At 48.1% G+C, this 26,704-nt stretch overlaps 7 protein-coding genes across 7 annotated transcripts; 2 read left to right on the forward strand and 5 right to left on the reverse strand.

Moving 5' to 3' along the window:
- Positions 1–19: 19 nt before the first annotated feature.
- BO83DRAFT_383078 (putative ZIP family zinc transporter) lies at positions 20–1,951 on the reverse strand. The gene is made up of 4 exons (XM_025532378.1): positions 1,850–1,951; positions 1,656–1,801; positions 1,329–1,517; positions 20–1,267 (listed from the first exon to the last, which is right to left on the reverse strand). Exons 2-4 carry the CDS (start codon positions 1,699–1,701, stop codon positions 123–125), a joined length of 1,380 nt encoding a protein of 459 aa, XP_025382640.1. The 5' UTR covers positions 1,702–1,801; positions 1,850–1,951; the 3' UTR covers positions 20–122.
- A 452-nt stretch (positions 1,952–2,403) lies between these two features.
- Positions 2,404–4,250, reverse strand: BO83DRAFT_412318 (Atg14 domain-containing protein; the record flags this gene model as incomplete). The annotated part of the gene is made up of 3 exons (XM_025534397.1): positions 2,404–3,406; positions 3,495–4,143; positions 4,188–4,250. 3 exons carry the CDS (start codon positions 4,248–4,250, stop codon positions 2,466–2,468), a joined length of 1,653 nt encoding a protein of 550 aa, XP_025382641.1. The 3' UTR covers positions 2,404–2,465.
- Positions 4,251–4,761: 511 nt separating this feature from the next.
- Positions 4,762–5,963, forward strand: BO83DRAFT_383081 (uncharacterized protein). The gene is made up of 5 exons (XM_025532379.1): positions 4,762–4,979; positions 5,030–5,437; positions 5,490–5,548; positions 5,603–5,667; positions 5,729–5,963. The coding sequence occupies exons 2-5, from the start codon at positions 5,207–5,209 to the stop codon at positions 5,791–5,793; spliced, it is 420 nt and encodes a 139-aa protein (XP_025382642.1). The 5' UTR covers positions 4,762–4,979; positions 5,030–5,206; the 3' UTR covers positions 5,794–5,963.
- BO83DRAFT_421404 (putative LMBR1 domain protein) lies at positions 5,751–8,152 on the reverse strand. The gene is made up of 3 exons (XM_025534992.1): positions 7,379–8,152; positions 6,265–7,263; positions 5,751–6,201 (listed from the first exon to the last, which is right to left on the reverse strand). Exons 1-3 carry the CDS (start codon positions 7,926–7,928, stop codon positions 6,017–6,019), a joined length of 1,734 nt encoding a protein of 577 aa, XP_025382643.1. The 5' UTR covers positions 7,929–8,152; the 3' UTR covers positions 5,751–6,016.
- Positions 8,153–8,331: 179 nt separating this feature from the next.
- On the forward strand, positions 8,332–13,425 carry BO83DRAFT_383083 (cleavage/polyadenylation factor CFT1). The gene is made up of 9 exons (XM_025532380.1): positions 8,332–10,495; positions 10,545–10,858; positions 10,949–11,116; positions 11,190–11,549; positions 11,602–11,800; positions 11,850–11,925; positions 11,985–12,438; positions 12,508–12,655; positions 12,709–13,425. The coding sequence occupies exons 1-9, from the start codon at positions 8,521–8,523 to the stop codon at positions 13,188–13,190; spliced, it is 4,176 nt and encodes a 1,391-aa protein (XP_025382644.1). The 5' UTR covers positions 8,332–8,520; the 3' UTR covers positions 13,191–13,425.
- Positions 13,426–14,216: 791 nt separating this feature from the next.
- On the reverse strand, positions 14,217–16,234 carry BO83DRAFT_181937 (NDT80/PhoG-like DNA-binding family protein). The gene is made up of 2 exons (XM_025526478.1): positions 15,947–16,234; positions 14,217–15,888 (listed from the first exon to the last, which is right to left on the reverse strand). Exons 1-2 carry the CDS (start codon positions 16,090–16,092, stop codon positions 14,253–14,255), a joined length of 1,782 nt encoding a protein of 593 aa, XP_025382645.1. The 5' UTR covers positions 16,093–16,234; the 3' UTR covers positions 14,217–14,252.
- A 6,929-nt stretch (positions 16,235–23,163) lies between these two features.
- On the reverse strand, positions 23,164–26,063 carry BO83DRAFT_432169 (putative beta-N-acetylglucosaminidase; the record flags this gene model as incomplete). Its single annotated transcript, XM_025535609.1, has 3 exons — positions 23,164–23,277; positions 23,342–25,854; positions 25,967–26,063. 3 exons carry the CDS (start codon positions 26,061–26,063, stop codon positions 23,164–23,166), a joined length of 2,724 nt encoding a protein of 907 aa, XP_025382646.1.
- Positions 26,064–26,704: the final 641 nt, after the last annotated feature.

Here is a 26,704-nt window from a genome sequence, read left to right on the forward strand (position 1 = left end):
GCGCCTAGATGCGCCTAGATATCTTATTAGCTATTAGCTCTTGACTGGGCCGTATTCTTGATGATATTTCTTAGGATATACTGGCTACAATGCCTCATGAACAGAGGAGTCCTGGGAGATGTTCAAGCAAATGCCCCAACAAATGCCATGAGTAGAGCGCCTCCTGCAACGGCTACACAAGCCTCGACACGTCGTTGACCCCTGAGCGTCGCATAGCTTGATTCACTAAGGAAGTCCTCCGCCAGAAGTTCAACAAGCCCCGCAAATAATAATAGCCCGCTACTGATGGCGTTAGTTATTCCCACTGTGAGTAAGCCTGTCGTACTTGCTGGATCATAGAGGTTATGCAGAACAAGCCCCATAGCTTGCCCTATGGGGGTAGTGGTTCCATAGGCAAGCGCCATGAGCCACGGCCTGTACGATGATGGGGGAAAGAGATCAGGGATCAAAGACGCTATCCTTGATCCAAGAGCAAATCCTTCAAAAGTCTGGTGAAAGCAAATAGCCACAAGAAGGACGATGAATGATGTACCCGTGGCAACACTGAGGGCCATTCCGATGAAAATACTGTGGAAGAGAATTCCGGCTTCGAGCAACAAGCATTGAAGCAATTGGCGCTGTGGATTTTGCCTGGATGACTCGAGGTCGGTCCCCTGATGTACGCTACTATGAGACCGACGGTGACCAGAATGCCACGGCTGCTCATCCCGATTCTTATGGGAATTGCCGCGAGTATTTTCGAAGGCACTTGGTTCTTCAAAAACCCTGTCGCTGAGTTCGGTAGACACAGCCGAATCCTTAATGTTTGATCCTGAAGGCCCACTGACCGGGGATCTTCCAAGTGACGCGGGAGAGTGTAGAGTCATGTCTTCCCCAAGGCTGTCGAGGTGGACATTGTCGGCCAATCCGTTTCCGTAGTCACTGTCTTCCTCTTGATCGTCACTTGCGAGATCTGCGCCGACGTCGCTGATCAACTGGTCGTATTCGCTCCCATGGACATGGCCCGCACCTTTCAGGGCAAAGAACATCTCAACGAGAACCACCACGAATACAGCAATCATAGCCACAAAGCCGGCCATGGCACGATAGGTCTCGCTCCAGAAACGAGGGAGACAAGGGTCGGTCAATGAGACAAATGCTGTAGGGAGGAGGTGTACGAAGGCTGTTGCAATGAGTACGCCTGTTCCAAAGTGTCTAGAAAGGAAAAGGAACCGGCGTGGAATTGGGAGGCGCGGGAACCGACGAGCAAGAACAGGGAATGAGCATGCTAATATAACCATGGGTTAACAGCCAATCACCCAAGAAGCCAAAGAGAAAGTAAACTGTACCTAGCGTGCTAAGCACAAGGATAAGGAACAGTGCAAAGACATGTATCGGCGTGTTATAGGCGCCTCGCTCCCTTGATCCGCAAGTCGAGGTGTCATCGTTAGAAGCCCGAGCATAACTCCGTCGGGAAAGCTCCGTCCGCAAAACAGATTCAGGAATATCGGAGATTAATGAGAACATATATTCAGTCCCTGCAGACAAATATTCGCGTTAGTAGAGAACGAAAATATGCCGTGAGGAGGGGAGCAGGCTTGGAGTTGAACCGGTCAAGGCAAAAAGAGAGATATATGTGCGTCTCCCACATTATGTTCCCTTTAAACTGAACTTACCTGAACTACTAGGGTCGGTCTGACCCGGCCTTTGGTTTCCATCCATTCTCGGCTAAACGTCATATAACGATGTACTCTCGCCGCATCCATGACCTGAAAACATGCACTGGGCGCCGGCACAGGCTCACGAACGGTTCAGAAGCAGCCTAAGTCGCGTCAGCAGTTGTCAATTCTACAATGCAGCGAGTACATACAGTTGGTTCTGCGAGAGGGATAATACCGGAAGTTCTGGCAGCGAGCAGTCTCAATGACGTGATGTACCTACCATGTCTAAAGGAGAGGAACGCCTATTCGACATGTAGGGAGACTTTGCCGGTAATCCGGACACGCGGCTCGTTTGTCCAGATAATCTTATCAATCAGTTCCGTGGTTCTCGCTTATCTAATCAAACCGCTGCGCATTTGATTGTTGGATTGACTAATCTGGATAATCTAATCTGGATAATCTCGAAGGAGCGACGTACGAGATTCACACCACAGATGTTTCAGATAGCTATTATTGAGGCTCAAGAATATACTAGGGTAGCCTCTATGAGTATCAGTTGTTACTCTATATGGGCATAATAGTATGCTGTGAAGAGCAGGACGTAGCTCCTTGAGATACCCAATACGAGGTAGTCGATTCCAATTCGGAGAGATATAAGTGCGCCCGAAAGGGTCTCTCCGTACGGCCACGTTAGTATCTGATGATTCTCACCCAGATTTCTTGATAAGGGAAAAAAAGAATACTAAGTGCAATGTACTTCTTGGCAGGCGCTGTTGGCTAATGGAAATGGATCTGTCTATTTCGTAGAATTTCTTCAATTCAATACTACCTGTTTCTCAGCTTGGTCCAGCCACTGGTACCCTTCATACGAGTGGGTCCACGAGGTCCACTGAGGTTGCTCGCGCCGGCAACTGTATCATTTACGCTAATCCCGCTATTAGTATTACCCTGTCGCTCCGGTGAGGTAGAATCGGTGGATGGATGTTGAATAAGCATTGATTCCCTCGGTTCCTGACTTGCGTCGTCCCAATCGCCTTCCAGCAGCTCCCATTCTGCACTGGCCATTTCACCCAACAGAGCTGATTTCAGCTTATCCACGATCTTTGTTGGAGTTGGAAGTCTCCATGTGCGCATGAATTCAGCCCCCTCGACAGCACCCAGAAAGGAATGTGCAGTCCCATGCGAGTAATGCCCTAGCATAGGGAATGACATTGTGCGCTGAATGGTAGTTCTGGGTGAGTCCTTTGATACCCTCATCTTCGCCTGTATGTCGCGTCCAGCAAAGGCTCTTGATAGTGTCGATGGCTGCGCAGGTGGTGCCACAAGGAGTTGCCACAAATTCTTCCCAACGTTACAAACTTCTTCCCAGGACTCTGATGTTATGTTTATACCTTGAGTTCGAGATAGCCACGACACATTCCATGCCAGCAATGTTACCCCTTCAAGAAATAGTGCATATGTTCCAGGATCTTCCCTAGCCAGTTTCGGAAGTGCTCTATCGATGGAGAGGGGCCGAGGTCTGGAAGGGCGAGGCGAAGTGGTTCTAGTTCCAGGCGGTACAGATGGTGGACGACGTAGCGAATATGTTACGGAGTTTGGGTCTCGTGAAAGATAGGACGCAGAAGGTGCGCATATAGTGGGTATAGGCTGGTCTTTATGAGGTAAAGTGATTTCCGCTGGGAGTCTGAGAGACAGATAATGCGAAACAAGGACGAGAAGGTGAGCAACATTGAAGAGGGAGGTGGATATATAAGCTGGCGTGACACCTGTCCAAAGCATTACTAACTGATATAAGTCAAAAGTCGCAGAGCTGTAACTTTCCGTTCATGTCCCTCAAATCGATGATATCTATACCACCCATCGTGTAGACCTCTTGGGACAATCCTTCCTTACTCCTTGTCTTCCGCTGTAGCCCATAAAGATTGGCAGCTTCTCGGCAGAGGAATATTCGGGCCTCTGCAGTTTTGCTATGGAGCGAATGCCAGAGATGATCCGTCCTTTTAGTATTATTCTGGATGTTGGCCAGAATTGCAGCTTCCCGCTCGCCGAGCTGATACTGTGCAGATTCAGAGTCCGAGTGCCGTCGTGCTAGTGCGAGTTTGCGTTGGGAAATTTCAAGTCTTTTGTCCTTGATCTCAGCAGTCAGGTTTTCGAGTTGATCACCGAGTAGCCTCAACCTTTCACACGACTCAGCTTCTCCCTTGGCGATCATCTGTAAGCTTCGCTTGGCAGAGAGCCCATTTTGGTAAGCAATGGCGGTTTCTTTGATTTCACCTGACCATTCCGCTTGGGTTGTCTCAGGGGTCACTCTAGCTTGGATATGTTCCGCAATAGACTGTTTCTCAAGCAGGACCCTCGCGTTCTCAACCCGGAGCTGATACAGCTGACTACGGGCACAGGTAGGGCAGAAAAACCGGGTTCGCGAAGCTGGAGCGCGGAAACATGTATTACAGCTCATCTCAAAAAGTTTTGTCTCACTTTCGGTTGATCGATACCGCCGTAGCTCACAGTCGCATGGCCTTGGGCTTCCGGTGATGGAATACCAACTCGACTGTCTGGCTTCGAGCACGTAGGTTGCATGAACAAATCATGAAAAAGGGGGGCACTCATGTCTTAATCGGATTAAGTGATGACATAGGACGATATGTGATCGATAAGTGTCACTGGATTTACTTATCTGAAGCCAACGAAGGGGACCGCCGTTTGCGTCACATCACCTGACCAATCGTATATATGGACTGGGTGTTTGACATGAGGCACATATATATGTATATATTACGTAAGCGACATCGGTTGTCGTAATCATCACACCGCTCCTTTGTGCTTAGGTGCGTATCCGTAACAGTATCACTGAACTTACAGCCGAGTATCAGCAGCTGAGAATTTACCAGCTTCGGTTCAGTACGGAGAAGTTAGTATAAACAAATATTATAGGTCGCTGTATTGTTATGAGGCATGTTAATTGAGCATACCAACCGGCTTGGCCTTACACACACTGAATACCTTACCGAAACGTATAATTGCGTTTGCAGAAGCCTATTGGTTTTAATAAAGTGCTGCTCAATCGGAACTATCAGCGGCTTCCAGGAGCTGAATGATGCGGTTATTGGAATTCGACGCGGTGAGATGGGCCTGCAGGTGATCACCACTTTCGGCCTTTATAAACATATCAATCGGAAGCAGTATGTGCGATGTAGTATGGTGGATAGTTGCGATCACCTGACTCATCTCGTTTCCCCCTCAGGGAGTTTCGATGCTAGACTGAGCCATAGATTAAGTTCACAAATTGCTACTTCTGCCATACACTCGAAAAAGAGCAAGTTCTAGCGCTAGGCGGTTGTAAGTTGAGCCACGCATATTTCTATGGTGCGTATGCTAACATTTGACAGGGTTCCCCTGGTACATACCCAGTTAGTTGAGCATCGAACGTGAGCATGATCGGCAATAACACGCGGTCCATGTCTGCACGATATATTTAGATCTCACTTCTCTGTATCTATTGCTACTGCTCCTGCTCCTATTCGACGCTGATCCTTAGCCCGAGAAGCTATAATCTAATCATCGGCATGACTTCTCTAAACAGGGACTTTGCAAGCTCCAATGTCCCGGGTAGTGATCTGCATCAGGACGACCTTCGCACCGAGTCTCTGAGGACACTTCAGCAGTATATGTCTCCACCTTCAGGAAACCTAATGGACTATGATTGGGACCAACTCCAAGAAGAATACCTCGCTTCTATGGAAAAGCATGAGAATGCTGAAAGAGACTTACGTAACCGTGTCTCCAAGTTGCTTGAGGTGTTTATAGCCGTCATTGATCTCGTGGCCTTTATCTGATATTCTCTTTTAGATCTTCATGGCGTGGTCGGAGACAACTGTTATGCGCGATGAAATCAGAGCTTTAAAAAGGTTGGTCCTCCCAAGTCCCCGAAGTCTTCAACACAATCACTGATATTATTGTAGATTTAAGACACAAATGAAACATGTTCAGACATCTGAAGAAGATCTAGAACTGAAACGTAAACACTGTACGTAAAATCAGTCTCAGCTAAACCCGTTTGTATGTATAATTTGCTGACGATGACTCAGATGTCGATGTTGTGGAGGCTTTCGAAAGTGCCCTCGCTTTATTGAACGACCGCCTCAAGTCGTAACAATTACTCGAGGGCGGTTCAGTTCTTTGAGCCTTCTCCGTTTCCAGACCTCATACTGAAACCGCAGAAAATTACACATTATCACAGCTTATCATATAATGTATTTAATGAAGCCCTACTGTTTCCTTCGCATGGCAATAGATAATTTAGACCGAAAGGTTACCATCCAGACTATCACTGTTCCTCGATATCGACTTGATAAGGCCATATACGTCCAAATAACCTACTCCCCTGCTCTGGTTGAGAAGTTGTTTCGTCCTCCGACACTATGATAGGTGTCACTAACACCTCTCCCAGAGCTTGTCAGTAGCCGTTCCTCCTCAGCCTCCTCAGCTTCCTGGTCTAGTAGACGTTCATCAAGTTTCGGATGGCGGATGAAAGAGGTGACCAAGACGAGCAAGTAGACACCTGAGATTTTAGATCTCATAAGCCTGTGGCTAGATTTTATGAAGACTGGAGGTTCCCACTTACCGAGAAAGATAAATTGAGACCAGAAAAATACTGTGCCGAAAAAGGGATAGCTTATCGTCACGCGGTTGAGGAACATACTAGTGACGCTGGGTGTGCAGACTTGCTTGGCAGCCGTGTTGTCTGTTAGTTCCGAGCATGGCTTGATCAGGCGTTTGTTAGTCAAACAATCCGATTGCTGGCCCGGGGGGCGATCGCAGAATGTTTGTGGTCCAAAAGTTGCGTACTGGGGTGCAACAAGCATGGGAATCGAATAGTCCAAAGCTAGTATTGTCAATATCAGCATGGCAGTGGTCAGAAGCAGGGCTTGTGGAGACGTGTGCCCCAATCTGATCCGAAATATTCTGATCCATAGAAAGCGAATGCCAATGGTAGATATCCCGACCACTGAACTGCCAAACAACAACAGAACAACTACTGTAAAGACGGCGTAGTCGATCGGAAATACCTTTGCTGATTGAACGAATACCCAGTTCATGGGATTGAAAACCCCAATGCGACTGAGTATGTATCCGCAACGTTGTTTGCACATAGAATTCTTGGCTTTGTCAATTGCCGTCAAGAGCATCGATATCCATATCATGAGTGCGACTAAAAGAATGGCAATGCCGCCTAGGAGCTTTAATGGGCGGAAGAAAGCCGTGATCTTTAGCCATGCCCTCATAAATCGGCCTCGACCTTCACCGTCAGCCTCTTCTGCCAAGCGTTGCCGCCTAATAAGCGTCCTTTCATCTCGAACGAGGGTATCGAGCTCTCTACGTTCCTTAGAAGAGAGGAGACCCGGATCTCCTCTACAGCGCCCTTCCAGCTGGCGCTGACGCTCTCGATTAGATTCGAGCTGTGCACCTGTCGATGCTTTCCAGGTCATGTCTGACACAGATGGAGCTGCCCGTATCATCCTCATGGGAAGAACGGCAAGGCCCGTTGAGGTATATAAGACATAAAGGAACAGCCCCAGAGTTATCAATAACCCAAGGGTGAATGTAATAACCCTCTCGCCGCCTAAATGGAAACCAATCAGTATTAAATTATGATGAACAGGTATTCTCTTTTCTTTTAAATTTTAGAAAAAGGGGGAAATAAGGATATGCTGGAGGGAGGCGAAGGGAGATCTCACGATTCTCAGCCAGAAGCTTCCTGAGATATTCTGAAAAATTGCTGTCCTTAATATTCGAAACAGGGACAAGAAAGCCAACAATGAAAAGCACAACCACTATCGCAATAAACGAGATAGTGTACTTAAACGCGGTCCAGAGTCGTTTGGCAGCAGATTGCTCACCGGATTCGACAGCCACTTCATCGTATTCTTCGTACCAGAAATAGACAAATGGAATTGCGAGAAGGCATAGGAATGCATCAAGCGAGTAGAGGAGATAGTACACAGCCGTTAATAGAGAAACAATCTTGTCTACTTCATCCTGAGTGGCCCAAGGTTTTCTTTGACCAAGCTTCGAGGATGTGGTAGAGGATATTAAAGCAACATCCACGGGCAACAAGAGAACAGTGGCAAGTAAACTTGTAATCGCGACAATACACGTGAACGTCACAACTGAAGAGCGATCCCGAGGCGTTTGATATGTATAGATGAACACCGACGCTACCATTACCAGAACAGCTACCACAATAGCGTAAACTGCCCATATAAGGGATGTTTGTAAGAGGGCCATCTTGGTTATAGCGATAGATTAGGCCCTACGAAAGGCGAAAGACAACAGTTCCGCAAAGGGTTGGGTGCATGTATTGTCAAGACTCCAGATCCGATGGATTTTTCACATCGGAGTAAATGGATAGACGAGCTAGATCCTATCCTGTTTCAAGTTGTATTCATACCCAAATCACTCAAGACGGGCATGACGATAAATATGAGCAAGGCAGGCAGGTAGAGAAAAAGATTAGTTGTTGAGGACCACCAACAATTAACGTTCATTTTTGGGGTCAAAAAGTCCGCATGTATTACGTCATCGTCTGGGAGGCCAGATGTATTGTCACGTGTTGCGTCGCACTTGAAGCACGGAACCTCCAATCATGCCCGTCCCAGCTAGGAATGTTATGATAAAGCTTGGGTTTACTATTTATTCTCGTCGCCGTCATCCCAGGCTTAACACAATCATATTCTTTCTTCACAACAATCATCTGCTTAGCCCGTTCTTACTTTTCTGGCAATGCTGCCGTTTGCGCAGGTCAGTAGAGTAAACTGGGTTTGACGAGGAGAGTCAAACACTCCTGGGCAAAGCAAATTTCTGGTTTGGCAAACGCATGATGCAGTGCTATACTGAACTATTGCCCCCGACTGGGGTCACCCATGCTTTGGCGGTCCCTTTCCTTGCGGCAACATCAAATGATCTGATGGTGGTTAGAACATCACTGCTTCAGATCTATTCGCTGCATAAAGTTACCTCACATGCGGAAGGAGCCGACGCCCAGCAGGAATTGACGAAGCTCCTCCTGGAAAAAGAGTATTCACTTTCGGGAACTGTAACTGGTCTTTGTCGGGTCAAGGTTCTCAACAGCAGGAGCGGCGGAGAAGCTGTTTTGGTCGCCTTCCGGAATGCCAAACTTAGCTTGATTGAATGGGACCCAGAGCGTCGAAGCATCTCCACCATCTCCATTCATTATTACGAGCGAGATGATCTGACCCGTAGTCCATGGGTTCCTGACCTGAAAAACTGTGGCAGCATCCTCAGTGTGGACCCAAGCAGTAGATGTGCGATATTCAACTTTGGAATTCGGAATCTCGCCATTATTCCTTTCCACCAGCCAGGAGATGACCTGGTGATGGATGATTATGGGTCAGACCTCGGGGAAGGAATGACAACTGACCACGATCTCGGAGGTGGCGCTGATAAGGCCAAAGAGGGTATTGCGTATCAAACTCCATATGCCCCGTCTTTTGTTCTGCCCTTGACGGCATTGGATCCTTCCATACTCCACCCGATAAGCCTTGCTTTCCTATACGAGTATAGGGAACCGACCTTTGGCATATTATATTCTCAAGTTGCAACATCAAGTGCCCTCCTGCCTGAAAGAAAAGACGTGGTTTTCTATACTGTGTTTACGCTAGATTTGGAGCAGCAAGCATCCACGATATTACTTTCCGTGTCAAGGCTGCCTAGTGATCTGTTTAGGGTGATGGCCCTCCCACCTCCTGTCGGCGGTGCTTTATTGATCGGGTCCAATGAATTAGTGCATATTGACCAGGCAGGCAAGACAAATGCCGTTGGAGTTAACGAGTTCTCAAGACAAGTTTCATCATTTTCTATGACAGACCAATCCGATTTGGCACTACGTCTTGAGAATTGTATCGTTGAGTGTCTCGGGGATAGCAGTGGGGACATGCTTTTGGTGCTTTCTACCGGGGAGATGGCCATCGTGAAATTCAAGTTAGATGGGAGGTCAGTCTCTGGGATCTCGGTTCACCTGCTGCCGGCTCACGCAGGTCTTACCTCCATGAATTCCGCGGCAGCTACTTCAACCTTCATAGGTGATGGGAAAATTTTCCTGGGCAGCGAGGATGGCGATTCGGTGCTTTTAGGCTATTCTTGTTCATCCTCCAGCACAAAAAAGCACCGTCTGCAAGCAAAGCAAGCGATAGATGACTCTGCGGATATGTCAGAAGAGGACCAGAGTGAGGACGATGTGTATGAAGACGATCTTTATTCTACGTCCCCGGACACAACACTTACCGGCCGCCGTCCATCAGGAGAATCATCTGCTTTCGGGCTGTATGACTTCCGGATGCACGATAAGCTTATCAACATTGGCCCTTTGAGGGACATAACCATGGGAAGGAGGCTACCCATGAACCAAGAAAAGGGAGGCGATCGTACTGATAGTACTTCTCCAGAGCTGCAAATAGTAGCTTCCCAAGGCTCACACAAAAGTGGCGGTTTGGTAGTAATGGCCCGCGAGATCGATCCCCATGTCGTCGCCTCATTTTCACTTGAGTCAGTAGACAGTATCTGGACAGCTTCATTGACTTGGGAGGAAGAAGCTGTCTCGAGAACGTCTGAGAAGCTAGGGCAACGATCGCAGCGATGCTATGTTATTGCAACAGAGGCCAAAGCTTCCGATAGGGAAGAATCGCTCATCTTCGTTGTGGATGGCCATGATCTAAAGCCTTTCAGAGCGCCCGATTTTAATCCCAACGAAGATGTGACAATCAACATTGGGACACAGGAAAGCAGGAAGCGCGTGGTTCAAGTCCTGAAGAATGAGGTGCGGAGTTATGACATTGGTAAGTTCACACCGCGCCCGGTGTCGATGTAATTTTTCTGACGGAACAGACCTGGGTTTAATTCAAATATACCCGATATGGGACGATGACACCAATGATGAACGAATGGCTGTTAGTGCCAGTTTGGCCGACTCTTGTCTTGCAATTCTACGGGACGATTCTACGTTATTGTTCCTTCAAGCAGACGACAGTGGAGACCTTGATGAAGTAGACCTTGGTGAGGATGTAGCGTCTGGAAAGTGGATATCCTGTTGCTTGTACAGCGATAAAACTGGGTTGTTTTCCTCCGTTGATCGAACACTGAGTGAGCCGGTCAAGAACGATATGTTTCTATTTCTACTCAGCCATGATTCCAAGCTCTTCGTAAGTATCATGAACCCACTATGCGAGATTTCCTGCTCTGATCGTCTTCTACCCCGCGTTGATGGCATCTAATGCTTCCGAATTCATCAGGTATATCGCGTCCGCGATCAAAAGCTGCTATCGATAATCGAGGGGCTGGACGGCCTGTCGCCTCTGTTATCCAGTGAGCCACCCAAGCGGTCTGGCACACGTGAAAATTTGGTAGAGGCAATCGTTGCTGATCTCGGTGAAACATGGAGTGCTTCGCCGTACTTGATTGTATGCCACCATACTGGTCACTCTAGACTGCCTCTCATCACTAGCTCTGGTGCGCTAACCGAAGCCCTGATAGTTACGATCTGAAACCGATGACTTGATAATCTACAAAGCTTTTGTGATTCCAACAGGTCCAACCGGAGAGATTCACACCCTGAAGTTTTCCAAAGAAAACAACAGTGTTCTGCCGAAGATCTCACCTGATGTCGACTCAACACAGCCCAGTGGGTCAGATTACAGGGTTAGGCCACTGCGCATCATGCCCGATATCTCGGGACTCAGTGCTGTATTCATGCCTGGTGCTTCAGCAGGCTTCGTTCTCAGAACATCTGCAAGTGCGCCACACTTTCTGCGCTTGAGAGGGGAAAATCCCCGGTGTGTAAGCAGCTTAGATACCTCTGAATGTAGTAGGGGGTTTATCTCTATGGACTCGCAGGTTCGCAATGTCAGGATAATCCGTTATATTGATATGCTAACCTAGTGGGCAGAGTACGGTTCGATTTTGCCAACTGCCCCCTATGACACGATTCGATTACCAGTGGACTTTGAAAAAGGTGCACCTAGGAGAACAAGTTGATCACTTAGCTTATTCCACCTCTTCCGGGATGTACGTACTAGGGACGTGTCATGCAACTGATTTCAAATTGCCCGACGATGACGAGTTGCACCCAGAATGGCGTAATGAAGGTTTGTGCTCTATCTACCCAATTCAGGGGACCAGGCTGAAACTGTCTAGCTATTTCGTTTTTCCCATCGGCGCGTGGAAGCTTTATAAAGCTTGTTAGCCCCAATACATGGTCTATCATCGACAGGTATGAAGTCATCATCTGCAGCGTTAAGACTAGGTCATCCTAACTCTTCACTTGCACAGTTATTCCCTCGGCACAGACGAGTACGTCATGGCAATCAAGAACATAAGCCTTGAAATATCGGAAAACACCCACGAACGCAAGGACTTGATTGTCGTGGGTACTGCGTTCGCCCGGGGCGAAGACATACCCTCACGCGGCTGCATCTATGTTTTCGAGGTCGTGCAGGTTGTTCCAGACCCAGACGACCCTGAGACAGATCGCAAGTTGAAGCTTATCGGTAAAGAATCAGTGAAGGGTGCCGTGACTGCCCTATCTGAAATTGGCGGGCAGGGCTTCGTCCTGGTGGCACAAGGACAAAAGTGTATGGTCAGAGGCCTCAAGGAGGATGGTAGCCTTCTCCCTGTTGCTTTCATGGATATGCAGTGTTATGTCAGTGTCGTGAAAGAGCTCAAAGGCACTGGGATGTGCATCCTTGGCGATGCCGTGAAAGGAATATGGTTCGCAGGCTATTCGGTATTGTCCCCATGCTCGGTCACTATGGAACCAACATGAGCATATCAAGCTAACATGTCCGCTTTCTAGGAGGAGCCCTACAAAATGAGCCTTTTTGCCAAGGATCTAGACTACCTTGAAGTGTCCGCGGCTGAATTTCTTCCAGACGGTAAAAGGCTATTCATTGTTGTGGCTGACAGCGATTGCAACATCCATGTATTGCAGTATGATCCGGAAGGTAGGACTGGACAGCCGAAAGGATATACTCAAGGACTCAGCTAATTGCAACAGATCCCAAATCCTCGAACGGTGACAAGCTGCTTAGCCGCAGTAAATTTCATACGGGCAACTTCGCCTCCACGTTGACTCTTCTACCACGTACAATGGTCTCTTCAGAGAAAATGATTTCCAATTCGGACGATATGGATATCGACAACCAGAGCGCCCTCCACCAAGTCCTGATGACCACACAAAACGGCTCTCTTGGCTTGATTACCTGCATGCCTGAAGAGTCATACCGCAGATTGTCTGCTTTACAGTCACAACTGACGAATACACTGGAACACCCCTGCGGTCTCAATCCTCGAGCCTTCCGAGCTGTGGAGAGCGATGGCACAGCTGGTAGGGGTATGCTCGACGGTAATCTCTTGTTTAAATGGATAGATATGAGCAAGCAACGCAAGACAGAGATCGCAGGACGCGTGGGTGCACGTGAATGGGAGATAAAGGCCGACCTTGAGGCCATTAGTGGTGATGGCCTTGGCTATCTCTAACTACACCAACCCTTAAGAAACCTGTTGCTCATAATCTGTACTAGCCCGGAGTGCCGGCTGGCTAGATCAGAAACCGAACTTTCTACGAAAACTTGGCTAGAGTGTTGTCACAGATACAATTGGGCAGGTTGAGTGCATCGGAACGCTACTCCATGCTCGCATGAAGTAAATTCACGTCAACATGTATATTGTAAGGGCTAGTTCCGTGTATACCTGCAATTCGTTCAACGTGGATAATTATTACACATTGTAGTTTCCCCATATAGAACCAAAACAGTGCGCACGAAACGCAAGTGCAGTGCATCACAGATACCGACCGATGAAGACAAATGTAAAAACAAATTTTGGTACAGGAACGTTCCAGACGACCAGCCGAGCAATACTCTTTCTTCGGTCCCGTAGCCGGCGAAAATAATTACCAGACAAAACCTCCTTTCACATATATGCAACCAGAAGAAGAAAGCAGGATGATGGAAGAGGGATGGCAACCTGAGAAACAGAAATGAATAGGGAGCCGAGTCCGAGAAATAGAGTGGAAGAAATGTGAAAAAAAAAAAAAAAAAAAAAAAAAAAAAGAAAAAAAAAAGATAATCGAAGAAAATCACGCCCGAAAGGCGCAAAGTCCAAAAGCCGCTTCCTATCCGTGACTCCATCGCGCCGCGACTTATCCTTACCAGGGAAGGGTCGTAATAAAATAACCGTACATCCCAAGACCCAGATGGGAGGGGGAATAAATAGAGAGGAAGAGAGAGAGAGAGAACAACCCAGATAAAGACGAGAAAGTATAGAAGCGAGACAGGAGATAAGGGGAACGAAACGTGGTGGAAGAAGGATGCGTGAAAGGGTAAACAGGGATGGAAGTGACGGACTAGGCTGGTGTCTGCCAGAGGAAGAGCTCTGGTTCATATTCAACCAGCCTGCCAGGCAGTGTGGGCGAACGCAGGATGCACAAGCAATCAAAGACACAATTGGAGCAGTTGCTGGAGTCTAGGAAACCTGCTCTCAAGCCCGACTGCAGATGCATGAAACCAACCCCGATGGCTCTCATCACCCATTTCATCGTTAAAAGACATCTTCTGCAGCGAAATATCGTTTGCTTCGTCCGCGCGCAGCAACAAACTTCACTTCAGGTAGGTTTGTATGGTGCACTACATGTGGTCGATATACTGCATCGACTGGTGCTTGCCAATCATCCAAGCCCAAGGGGAAATACTCATATAACAAGTCAGCGCTCTCATTTGGAAATGGGAGCGTCGAAGCGAAGGGCTGCTGCATATTGGTATTATTCAGTAAGGGTAGAGAGGACGAGCTTCGCGATTGTGTTTCGGGTAAGCCATGAGACAACTTGCGCATCTTGGCCGGAGGGGCTGCAGAATTATCCATGTTCATAAGCTTGTGTGACATATCATTTGTATATGAGGAGGCCGGCCTGGCCGAATCAGCTGGGTTGACCGAACCATTGCCATCATCATCTTCGAGGAGCGATAGATTGATAGGGGCGGCAACTGGATGTCGCTGGGCTTCTGTATCCCGTGAGAACTCCGGGCTAGACTGAGTATATACCGTCGAGTGAGGCAAAGTCGTCGATGGATGCACACCGCCAACGGGAGGCGGCACTTGCGCCCAATCCGGGGAAGCTTGTTGGCCAACTACACCACCTTGGGACGTAGACGTCTCTGGGGAACTGCTCTTCAATGTGGATTTGGCCTTGGCCGGTGCTGCGCCGGGATGTGGCGCAGAATCACCGGTTGGGGTTCGGTTGACAGCAGCCGACTGAGCTGCTTGTGCGCTTTTGCGCGACGCCGCAGCACTGTTGCTCAATGGCAAGTCTTTGCGAGACTGAAAATTGCGTGGGCTCCGGCCTCGGACTATGACAGGGCCCGACTGTACCTCGCAGACTGGTATCTTGGCACCGGTAGACAGCGTAGCTACAACCTTCAAACGAATAACGAAGTGTTGTTGGAGCTCTTTTCTGCGCCCATTATTCGCAGTAGCAACGCGGAATTGAAGTCGTTTCCAGGCAATAGGGAAGGTGGCGTAGTCAGTATCGAGGTCTTGTCCGGCCATGATATCTAATGGAATCGGAGGTGGCTCCTTTTCAACCTTGATAGTAGGAGTGTTGCTATTAGGGTTACCACCGTTTCCGCTAGAAACATTGTTCCCATCTTCAGCTGTAGGATTCACATTTGCGGCGGGTGTCTTCCAAGGAACCGAGATTATCTTGACGGAATTGCCTTCAACGGACTCCGTAGCAGACACAGTGAGTTCTTGGGCCAGAATAGGGATCCGGTCGCCTTGCTCCGTCATAATGTAGCGTAAGCTCCGTGGGAGGGTAACAGAGCCTGTTATCTGAAACAGGTTTCGGCGGTAGCACGTCAGCTCCGCTCCCTGCTGAGGCGGGGCATTCTCGGCAGGGGATGTGGTCCAAGGCGACTCTGCAAGAAAGAACATGCCGTGCAGCTGAGCAGAGAGCGATATTGAGGTGCGGCGTAGAGAGTAATCTAAGAGAGTGAAGCCGTACACAGGCATGGAGAAGCTCAGTAGTTTATTGTTATGATCTATAGAATCAGGAGGTTGCTCGGGCGGCGCAGGTTCGAACGGAGCGACCATGTCTGTAAACGGATCTTCATAACCAGAGGGAAATCGTTTCAACGATGCGGTAGGTAAAGCATGTTGAGAAAATGCGATGTCGTCCCCACTAGCGGGATTGTATGTCAGACGCGAACTATGGAGGGAAGGATGTCAGCTCAACTCACCTCACGAATGTTTCGGAGTCGAAATTAGAACGTTGTTCAGGCAGGTCCATGCCGGACATTGAATTGAGGTAATCGGTGCTCTGCATATTACCGAGCGATAACGGGCTGGCCAGGTAAGGCATAGCCATGGTGTCAAAGCCCTCCATGGCGGGGCGGCAGGACACGAAGCGTTTAGGACAACCGAGATGATTGAGGTAAAATCAGTATCTTTATAATGCCGGGAAGCGTTCAGACTCAATAGGTAGAAGAGGCCGGATGAAAGTGCATGAAGAGGCCGACGAAGGACAGAATTCAAAGACGAGTCGATATCGGCAAGGATGAAGCAAAATGGTCGCGACGAGCGCGGAGGACGCGGGTTAAGCTAGAGGGGAGAGAGTACATGGAAGGGTTGGACCCCAAGAGAAGCCAGCCGCGGACGTAACTGGCGCGATTTAGGGACAGAAGAAGACGACGAAGGAGGAGAGGAATAGACCACCTAAAGTGGGATAAGAAAAGAGTAATGGCAAAGTATCGGGAAGGTACAAGGGAAGAAGGGGAGAAGGGGAGAAAGAGGTGGAAGAGGTGGAAGAGGAGGAGGAGCAGTAGTGGCGGTAGTTGTAGTTTGCAGCAAGTAGTAGCAAGTAGGAAAAGATCATGAAGAAATGCGGAGTGTAAGTAAGTGAGTAGGAGGAGTAATAGAAGTAGTAGTGGTAATAGTGATGATAGCAGAAGCAGCAAGCAGCCACCGCCTGGAGTGGATCGGATTCGCCCGAAGTCAGTGCATTTGGAGAAAGCAGCTTGTGGCTGGTGGAGACGGGAGTGATTCCTCAGGGAAAGAGTGTCCAAAGAAGTTAACGATTCACTAGACAAGATCCGGAGCGAGCCTAGGCTGGCATGGATGGGGATTTCGGGAGGAGATAAGAGAGGAAGGGACAGGCAGACGGACCCGGCGATGGGGCCGCAGCAAGAGCCAGCAAGAGAGGGGCGGATGGTGGAGAAGGGGAAAGTGAGAAAATTTTAAAAATAAAATAAAAAAAAGAAAAAGGTTAGAAAATAGAAGAATAAAAATAATAAAAAAAAAACAAATTGGAAAAATAAATAGAAGAAGAGAAATAAAGAAAGAAAATGAACTGGTAAGAGGAGAGGAGAGTGGAGTGGAGGGGAGGGAGGGGAGGGGGAAGAGTGGAGGGACTAGACAGAGAGCGCGCGCGAGAGAGAAATGAGAGAGAGAGAAAGAGCTGAGACGGACTGGCCAGACGTTTCGGGGATTTGGCTCACAGTACGGATAAAGTACAGAAGTCAAAACGTCCACTTTTTCTTTTTACCTTTCCCTGGATCGAGTTTAGCTTGAAGGGAATTACCTAAGGTACCCACGAATGAAGACAACACATTCTTAATTCGGTTACTTTACTTTACTTTACTTTACAGTTACCGAAGGGGTTTTAAGTTGAACAAGAGAAGCTGATACGCTGGACCGGTGTGGATTACCACGCTCTCAGACCAAAAAGCATCTGAACAAGCTGAGATCCCGTTTGTTGCTTCTTTCCTCGGATTACTATGCGGAGCACAACCAAGGTTAAGATCAAATGAAAGAAGAAAAAAGAAAGAATCCACCTCCGTGAAGCCGAAGACGGGTATTTGGGATCGGTATTGCACCCCGCAACACTCCTAATTCGTCAGAAAAGATACTAAGGACTTGAAATCACTTAGTAGTTAATCCACTGAAAGAGAGACCCTCATTTGCTCTTCATTTTTCACACATCCCTCCTCTTTCGGGTTGTCTTCCTTGCTAGGTATTCATTTTTCTTTTATATATTATTTGCTTTTGTTTTGCCCTCTTTGGAACCCCTCGATTCATATTTCTGCAGAAAGGGCAATAATAATGATAATAATAATAATAATAATAAAAAAGAAGAAGAAATCTCCAATAGAAGTTTGATCGGAGACAAAGACAGCAGACAGGACTACCTACACTACACTACAACAAGACCGAAATCTGAAATCCTGAGAAGTTTCTTTGACACTTCCGATGAAGACCGCATTCCCTCGTCTTTGAAGAGCAATTGTCCCGGGAGGTCGTACACTAGTATGCTCTAGCGTTCCCGGGAAAATCATTAGGCTACGGCGCACAAGATGACAGTCACTAGGTCAGGGATGGTGCCAAAGTTTGTATGAAGCTGTAGACTGCTGTGAGTCAACAAACTGGCATACCTTCATCCCTCTCTGATCAGGTACAACACAATGTTGATCACGTGTTCAGGAGCTACTGGTCTACACCAGTGTTATTGTTGATTTCTTCCCGCCGTTGGTACCTTGAAAACGGGAGGTATTGTGGACGTTCCTATTGCGGCACTAGTTGTGACTGAGAAAGGCTACAGATTATGGGTTCTGTCTACGAGTATCTCGGTCCCTGAGGCCCATGTAGGACCTGCCGGATCGGGTGATGCTGTCCAGGAAAATCCGATTTGCATGCAGCCGTTGCGTGAAAGAGACATTCGAAGTACTAGTTACTAGTCTATGAGTACTTAAGACTTGGTTCATAGGAGACCCACTATAACCCGGGGAATTCGGGGTCAGAGCCTTACTCTATAGGCCAGTTTTGTTAACAGTCCTGCCAATCTTAAAGTATGAACACCTACGACTGCTGTTTTCGGGATGATGAAAGATGCTACTACTTACCGAGGTATTGAGTGGGCTGTTCTCTACTAGTTCAGGGAGGGTAGATGAGGGTGACCAAGGAACAAAAACAAACACAGTGTATACCGTGAGAGAAGGAAAATTATTATAATAAGTATAACAAACGTGGTCTCATTCTAATTAAGATAGACTCAAACTTTCTCGGCTAACATCGGCCGAGGGGAACACCAGGCCCCTCTTTTAAGGCGGCCTGAAGTTGGGGCAAATGTTGATGATGGGCTATGGCTATGCTACTTCTTGTGATACAGAATGCCATGTAAAATAGTACCTAAAGAAAGAGAACTTCCAAGTTCAAGGGTTTTGCGTACTGGCCAATCACAATCAAGTCCGTTCCGGACCAGTAAGTAATAGTACTTACTAAGTATTCGATACAGGGCCTCGCCTAGGTGCGGTTTCGGCTTTTACCAACCCAGGTAGTAAGCTGTAAAAATATAGAAAATGGGAAAGAAAAGAAAATGATTGATCCGGCGATGTGGCCATAACCTGTATGAGGTAATTCCATTAGCAATACTGTTTTGGTTGAATGAGGATGGTTGGTTTGGTAGATCACCTTTCCCAATGTCTTCCGTCATCAGTGATGGATTATTTCTCCGACCCCAGCCATCAAGACGGCCAACCATCGCTGGGTAAAGCCAAGTATACTAGTACCTGTGTCTTGAGCGCAGTAGAACCCCTGACACATGCAGCGAAAACAACGAATTTACATGGATACAATGTTTTTGTGTAGTAAGTAGTGTCCGAGATGGGTAAGTTTGCCCACTCTAGCCGATTTATGTGTTTCAATCAATCAACTTTGAATTCCGGTCGCATGTATATCGATTTTGTGAAGTTCCTTATCAACATATACTTAGAACTAATTTGCTAATTTCTCACACGTAAAATCATCAGCAGCAGGATTCACTAAAGTTCCTAGCTGAAAGCTTACTATAGCACACGTATTGCTACTTGGAGGGCATATAACCCAAATGCATCAATTCATTATATTCTATTATCATTATTATTACTTCTTACTTTTCTTTGTTTGATATACTTGTTTCTCCTCTGCATCTATCAACAATGCTCTTACAGGGGGGTTATTAGCCAAAACGCTCGTGCGAGAATCTAGAAATCAGTAAATAACCCACCCGCAACACTCGGAAATGTGGCCTTGGGCTAACGGGACACCCAAACCCACAAATCTAAGTTACATGGTCAGAAAACAAGGGATTTGGAGTGATCACTAGCATACTACTAAGTGAGTACTAGGGTTGTGTAACTACTTGAAAAAGCTCTATTGTCTGTATTAGTGCTGCTCACCACTGGTTTCTCCGCATGCAGTCTCTCAAATAAGTACTGGGATCCCTTGTATCCAAAGTGGTTTACCCATCAAACAACACAAAACGCATCTGGAAATAGTTACTAATTTACTGCACACCTGGGATAGGGTCTCACCCACAGCACTGTGTCCAGGATACCTGTCTACAATTCAACAGACCTTCAGCTGAGAGGTAGGTCCCATGCCTTCATCGTTGACTACAAGAACATCATCATCCTTTGCCCAGCTTTCCGAGCAGTCTGCAGTGAGAGGTTGTGGCCACCATTGAAGGAAGGGGGGGGGTTGGTCCTGCTCAGGAGGCAGTTTGGAAGCATGATTGGCTATGAGCGAATGAGATGTCTCAGTCTCTGGGACAAAGCCGGATTAGCCGCGTCCGAAGGTTGGACCGCAAATTGCTCGTTCTCGAACTGGGGACACGAGCTGCAGAGTACTTCGAGTCTAACTGATTCTAATAAGCTGCGTTTAAATCTGCGCTAACCAAATAGAGCTAGTCGTGGGAAGTTGGGTATGCAGCTAGTCCACTCAAGTATCTGCTTAGTACGGAGGTGTAGACCTGGGGGTGTGGGCCCACCAAAAGTGATTGCCATCATTGAGAGTTAGTAGGGTTGTTCGAGGCAATTGGATTTCCCCTTCTTATGGCTCCGGGGCGAAAATGCCTCAATGTGTGTATGTGTGGGTGGGTAGACTCTTTCATCGAAACAATAGACACATTTGATGAGAGCAGAAGAATATTAAGCCTCTTAGGACACCTGCAAGTTGCAGGACTTATGGTGCTTAACTGCGGGGTCTTGGAACTACAGAAGAGCTTGCATAGTGTCTTCCCTGATTGTAGAATGAAGAATGAGAAGAAAAAAAAAAAAAAAAACCCCAAAACTGAAACTGAAACTTACAATAATCATATTGTTATTTATATATTGTTATTTATTTATTCAAGATATATACATTGGGGGGGTTAATGATTGAATTACCAAAAAGAAACAAATCTGGTATGCAAGGGGACCGATCAATCCGTTGAAAATGCCTACTGCTTCGTGAACCTTCCTTCCTACACGTATTTATTTACTTGCTTACGGTACAACCTTCTTCCTTCCCTCCACATAGAAGAGGCAAATCACCGACGGGAAGCAATAGTAAGTAGGAGCAAATGTGTGACAGGCTGCCAGGATCACAAGCCAGTCCTTGTGGGACCAAGTCCAAAGTCAAAAACACCTGCAGCCTTTTCTTTCGTCGAGGACCCCCCTCAGGGCGTGCTTGGCACCAGCCTTACACCTGCCAGTGGAAAATCCGTATCTAGAAACACAGTATAACCTCATCTCATGGTTTAGAGTCTAGACTTTGTGCCTTTTTGGTTTGGGCAAAATCTCACACATCGCGTGCTGATCATCTGTCCGATTTTAGCACGACACGAAGACGGGATCGCAGCCAGTGCGATGTGAATCTACGGGGGGCGGGGAGGGTGTGGCTGCCTGCCCCAGTCACATGTTCGTTCTGTTCAGTCTCTTGCCGACACACTACGGATATGGAGGGGGGTGGGGATGGTTGTGTTCGGAAAAGAGGCAAAAGCAGGTTCCTTTGAACCTATCCTGCTTAGAGCATCCGTCCCTGACCACTGCACTTCTAGTACTAGTAGTCCTCATTCTCAGGGGTGAGATCCTGGATCCAAGGCTGATTTACCCAATCTGACCCCGAGAATGGCACCATGTCGTCATTTTTAGTTCCCTGGTTGGGTGGGTGGATCACCCTCTGTCTGCATCTTCTAAAATCGGCCTGCTAGGTTCAGGTCTACGTAGGACCGGGAATATATCATTGCAGTTTATTTGATTATTTTAATTAGTCGATTTTTCATTGGGTGGAAGAGAGGAAAAAAGAAAGAAAAGGTCGTAGGTGAAACCGGAAAATCCACACGAAAACCCCGGGATCGAATGTACGAATCGAGGATAATTGAATCTACAGTAAATATAGTAATGGGGGATACGGAGTACTAGAATACAAAGTAGGAATAAAGATTTAAAAGAAAAAGGACATTCCAACTGAATTGAACTGGCCACCGCAACCGGACGGACCGCCAACCCGCGGGGTGGGACTGCAGTTTAGTCCAAGCCGATTCGATCCTCTCACCTTTCCTTCTCCACGCGTGGGGCTTAAAGCTAACTAAGTACTACTCCGTACAGAAGACAACTTACCGGAACAGACTTAACTAACTATAAACTCTACCTACAAAGTAGATAGAGGCTTCTACTGTGGTGGACCAAGAAAGAAGATATACTGGTAGTGTGCAAGACTGCATTGGGGAGGCTACTACTTAGTAAGATTGAGCTAGTACCTTGAGAACCACCCAGTCCACGAGGACGGATTCTCTCCTGCTGTTGGCCGGACCCAGTTTGTCCCCGACGTCCGAAAGCAGCAGCAGGGGATTCATCGGTACCTTCGTTTCTGTTGCCCCTCCGCCCCTTTTCGTTTATCACTTTCTACTGGTCTTGACAATCCCCCAAACCCATCGTGAGGATCTCGGAGGTGGAGTTCATACCGCAAATCCTGATGTTCCGCGGCGTTTTCCCTCATAAGTGACGGCTTTGACTTGCTCAATCAATCTCACAGACTAACAGTTACAGATACTAATAATTCTCGTAGCGTGGATTATAAACCTCCCCCCTTGACAGTCTAAATCTCGAAAGAGGGGCTGTAGCAACCGCATTCGGGACACGGTGCGTTTGAACATTTTCAATATCCATCAGCCAACGCTTCGCAAACATCCTCCGGCCCAGCAGCGCTCCACTCCGAATTTAATTTCCGCACCGGCGCTATCGCGTGAATCATCTAAGCGGCGATCGGCACCTTCGCGCAAAGTATGTCTCCTCTGTACCTGCTTGTGACTGCGGCCAATGCGTTCACCCCAAAGTACAAATTGCCCTCCAATGTCAGTCATCGCTTACACCTACGTGGTCAGTCCTGGAGTCACATTCGGCTGATCGGCTCGATGGAACCAGCTAAGAAGGTATCTTAGAACAGATATAGAGGGGAAAGGCGTGGAACTCTCCCAACAGAAGAGCTCGCGAAACAGGGCAAGAGAACACATGTCAAAAAAAAAAAAAAAAGCAATATATGGTGGATATCGTATGTACGATGCCGAGAAGCCTTCAGAAATCATACATATGGCAGCAGGCAACCAAGCAAATGAGTATCGAGACTAAGTGAGAATTCGGTTGGTTCACAAGAGAAAAAGCGGTCAAGGTCCAGGTACCATGGTCCATGTCGCTGCATCGCAATTGACCTCTTCGAAGCTGTGCAGAGTGCTAAAACCCAGTCCTGACAGGCAGTCAAAATTACCATCGATATCAACCTAGAATCAGCATGTTAATACGATGGATCTTGTTGAAGACCAACCAAACGGTATAGTAACTCACACTGTCCATGATCACCGCCTCGGCGCCTTGTTTGCGAATCTGCTTGATGCCTAGCAAGACCAGCCCCTGCATGACTGTGGCGTACTCGCCAACTGAAGGAGAAATGACTGGAGATGAGATACCCCCTGCCGGGACTTGGGTAGACTTCAACGCGGGCATATGTTCCGCCAAGGTCGCCCGTCCGGTATATATGACTACGCTTCCCAGGATAGCCCCATCGCCAGGCCGTGTAGCCCGAATGACGCCACAATGTGGAGCCCCTCCTAGAGCTACCCTGTAGATGTCTATCACACCTTGCCTGGAGTTCGTCTTGATATGATCAAGGATGGAATCCGCGTAATCCCAGCCATGGACGAGGTCATAGGTCACGTCTGCAGTTTGAAGGCCAAAGACCAGCCCGTCGGGTGGCGTCCAAGTGGTCAGGTTGCGGAGCACCACGCTGCAAACGGGCCGCGAGAGCGCCGTGTTCCAGCCCAGGTTTGCAAACCATTGCCGCAGCCTTTTACGCTCTACTGGGTTCGCCGATGGGATGCCAAGATAAATCCCTGGAAGTCGTGATCCGAGCTGGAACCTTTTCACGCCTTTTCGCTGGAGAAGTGTTCGAATGGCGCGGCTGTGGAGTGAATTTCCTATCGACAACTTTCGTCGCGCAGGATGGACGATCAAAGATCCAATAACACCAGTCCCCGTGGAGCGAAAGAAGTACGTAGAACAAAAGCCGTACAATGCTTGGGTGCTGCTGTTCCGAACGACGAAATGCGCTTCGTCAATCTCCTCCCGCCGAAGCAGGAAGCTGCTCGACGTTACTCCCAATAATTCGGAACGTTGTCCCTGGGCACAATCTCCTCTGACCGCATCCAAAAGAGAATCTAGAGAGCGTGCATCTCTCTCCTCATTCCAAGTTTCTACCAGCCAGTGTTGTCTTGCTTGGTGCAGCTTCTGACTGCGGCTTATAGAACCAGGCAATGAGCCAACGGGGTTCAACTCCCCATAGAGTACTTTGACCAGGGCCTCCAACGCGGTTTCAGTGAAATCGTAAGTGCAAATATAGGTCCCAATAGATGGATCCATGGCGAAATCGTATGGAGAACTGGCAGCGACAACAATGAGAGGCTTCTCGCGAGCTTCACCAGATGGGGTAAATTGTGATCTACAGATCATGGAGACGTGTTTAGTAAATCCATGCTGGTATAAATTTCTGTTAGCGTCTGCAGTGACAACGATCACTGCATTGGCCCGGTCAATGAGATTTTCATGGATCGGACGCACGCCGTTAGCCGTGTAGGATGTGTGCAAGACACGGCCACTCCTTTGCCGCGAAAGAGACCGTCCAAGCTCCTTGAAGACGCTTTCGCCGCTTAGCACGGAAGCCGTCCGGTCCCATGATATAGGATCGAGCGACATATTTGAGTGCTCACTCACGGAGCGGGATACGGCTGAAGCAGGCAGCGGCTTCACTAATGGCGTGAGCAAAAGCAGCTCTTCGTTTGAATCCAAGATGTTGGAAAGGGGAAGGAGGTTCTTTTTATCCCGCACAACTGAGATAGAGCTATTGTATGCCCTGGTGGAGAGGCTTGTATGAGACGGTTGCATCTGCGTAAGCGAAGGGATGCCGGGAGGATTGAGGGCCCGCTCCCAGGAGGTGCATTTGGCTTTTAGGTTGAGAACCCTGCGTAAAGATTGCTCTATGCGTGCCCGCCCGATAATACCGTTCTCCACGCCGAGTTTTAGGCCATTGATAGCCTCTTGCTGCACCTGGAACGACCTGCAGAGGAGTATAATATCACAGCCTGCATTCTTGGCCATCACCGTTCCTCCGCCAACACCAATGTTGTGAGTGAGGGCCTCCATTTCCAGGCACTCCGAAACGACAACACCTTCGAATTTTAAGTCCTTCCGTAGCAGATCGTCGACGACTTGCTCACTCAGACAGGCATGCATAACGTTGACTCCGGCGGAGGACATTGAAACGCCCCCAACCATCATGGAGTCCAGCCCCTGGACAATAGCGTTGCGGAAAGGCACCAACGCGGTGAGGCTGAGCTGTTCCAGTGACTCCGTGATGATTGGGACATCAGTCTGAGACCCGAGAAATTCCAAGTTACCATATGACGGAAAATGCTTGCCACAGGTGACCAAACCTGCTTTCTGGTAGCCCTTCATGAACTCCACACCGTATTGCGACACCTCTTGCGGATCGTCACCGGTGGTGCGGACGCCTAGAGGCTGGGTCCGTACGTTTGTGAGTACGTCTAGAACTGGGCCGAGGATCCAGTTGACCCCGACAGCCTTAAGCTCCTGTGCAGTGGCCGTTGCGACTTCGTGGGCCAAAGTTTTCGAACCTGTAGCGGCGATCCCCATGGCGCTAGGATACTGTCGGATGTATATCTCGTCATACAGACTATTCACGCCTCCGTTCTCTTGATCGAGAGCGATGAGTAGTGGCACCGGATGACCAGCATCCCGGGCAATTGTCTGGAGTTCCAGGACCAGTCGCGTTGCATCCTCGGCAGCTAGATGTGGATCAGCATCTGAGTTATAGAAAAAGGTAAGAGACACGGCTGCAAGGCATCTACTATCCATCGGGGAAAGATAAGTGATGAAAAGGGTGAGGTGCGAAGATACATTTTAGATTCTTGGCAGAGAGTAGGACCGAGCCCAGATGGTAGTCTTTGATCAATGAGCGGATCTGAGGGCTAACAGACGTTCCGTCGAAGCCCATCATAAATAGCTGGCCCATCTGCCTGCCGAGGGACGATGTGACAGCCTAACCGTCAGCCATGATCAATGGAAAAGAAATGCAACGATGAGACGGAAGGTTGGGGGGTTCCGAAGGGATCAAAGTTGAGAGGGAGGCGGTATAAGAAGAAAGATTAGATTATGGATGGGATGCATGGCAGGAATGAGCCGACGAAACAGACAAGTACAGAAAGTAACGTGCAACAGATGGTTAAGTAAGTAATGGTAATTTGGGGAGTGTATCAGATGGATCAATGACAGAAGAGACAGAAAGGGATCGAATAATAGAAATTAGATCGAAAAAGGGAATGCCAAGGCTAGTACACTCCTACCTGTCTAGATCCTCCCAGCCAGGCGGCAACATGTCCTCTCTGGGGGCCATGAGAGCCCGGCGTGGGAAGGAATGTTGCGGGTGCAATGGCAGAGAAGGCAATCTTGTTTCGGAATGATGGATGGGGTAGGTGGTAGCAGCAGTAGCAGCAGCAAAAGTAATAGAGTAGTAATAGTAGTATGGACAGTAGTATGATAGTAGTAGGACTGATAAGGGGAAAAAAGCACTGTAGGTATGGAACGGAAACGCAACCACCTGAGTCGGACGGAATTGAGGGAGTCCCAGTCGATAAG

This window comes from Aspergillus eucalypticola, assembly GCF_003184535.1.
Source record: "Aspergillus eucalypticola CBS 122712 chromosome Unknown BO83scaffold_41, whole genome shotgun sequence".
Taxonomy (NCBI): domain Eukaryota; kingdom Fungi; phylum Ascomycota; class Eurotiomycetes; order Eurotiales; family Aspergillaceae; genus Aspergillus; species Aspergillus eucalypticola.

Coding starts and splice junctions, on each gene's coding strand:
- BO83DRAFT_383083 (XM_025532380.1), top strand. CDS start 8,521: ATGCAGTGCTATACTGAACTATTGCCCCCGACTGGGGTCACCCATGCT. Junction 10,496..10,544: donor GGTGCGGAGTTATGACATTG/GTAAGTTCACAC, acceptor CTGACGGAACAG/ACCTGGGTTTAATTCAAATA. Junction 11,926..11,984: donor ACATGGTCTATCATCGACAG/GTATGAAGTCAT, acceptor TCACTTGCACAG/TTATTCCCTCGGCACAGACG.
- BO83DRAFT_181937 (XM_025526478.1), bottom strand. CDS start 16,092: ATGGAGGGCTTTGACACCATGGCTATGCCTTACCTGGCCAGCCCGTTA. Junction 15,889..15,946: donor GACTCCGAAACATTCGTGAG/GTGAGTTGAGCT, acceptor CAATCCCGCTAG/TGGGGACGACATCGCATTTT.
- BO83DRAFT_383078 (XM_025532378.1), bottom strand. CDS start 1,701: ATGGATGGAAACCAAAGGCCGGGTCAGACCGACCCTAGTAGTTCAG. Junction 1,518..1,655: donor GACCGACCCTAGTAGTTCAG/GTAAGTTCAGTT, acceptor ATTTGTCTGCAG/GGACTGAATATATGTTCTCA. Junction 1,268..1,328: donor CCTTGTGCTTAGCACGCTAG/GTACAGTTTACT, acceptor TGGTTATATTAG/CATGCTCATTCCCTGTTCTT.
- BO83DRAFT_421404 (XM_025534992.1), bottom strand. CDS start 7,928: ATGGCCCTCTTACAAACATCCCTTATATGGGCAGTTTACGCTATTGTG. Junction 7,264..7,378: donor GAAGCTTCTGGCTGAGAATC/GTGAGATCTCCC, acceptor GTTTCCATTTAG/GCGGCGAGAGGGTTATTACA. Junction 6,202..6,264: donor GTCTCAATTTATCTTTCTCG/GTAAGTGGGAAC, acceptor CTAAAATCTCAG/GTGTCTACTTGCTCGTCTTG.
- BO83DRAFT_383081 (XM_025532379.1), top strand. CDS start 5,207: ATGACTTCTCTAAACAGGGACTTTGCAAGCTCCAATGTCCCGGGTAGT. Junction 5,438..5,489: donor GTGTCTCCAAGTTGCTTGAG/GTGTTTATAGCC, acceptor ATTCTCTTTTAG/ATCTTCATGGCGTGGTCGGA. Junction 5,668..5,728: donor AGAACTGAAACGTAAACACT/GTACGTAAAATC, acceptor ACGATGACTCAG/ATGTCGATGTTGTGGAGGCT.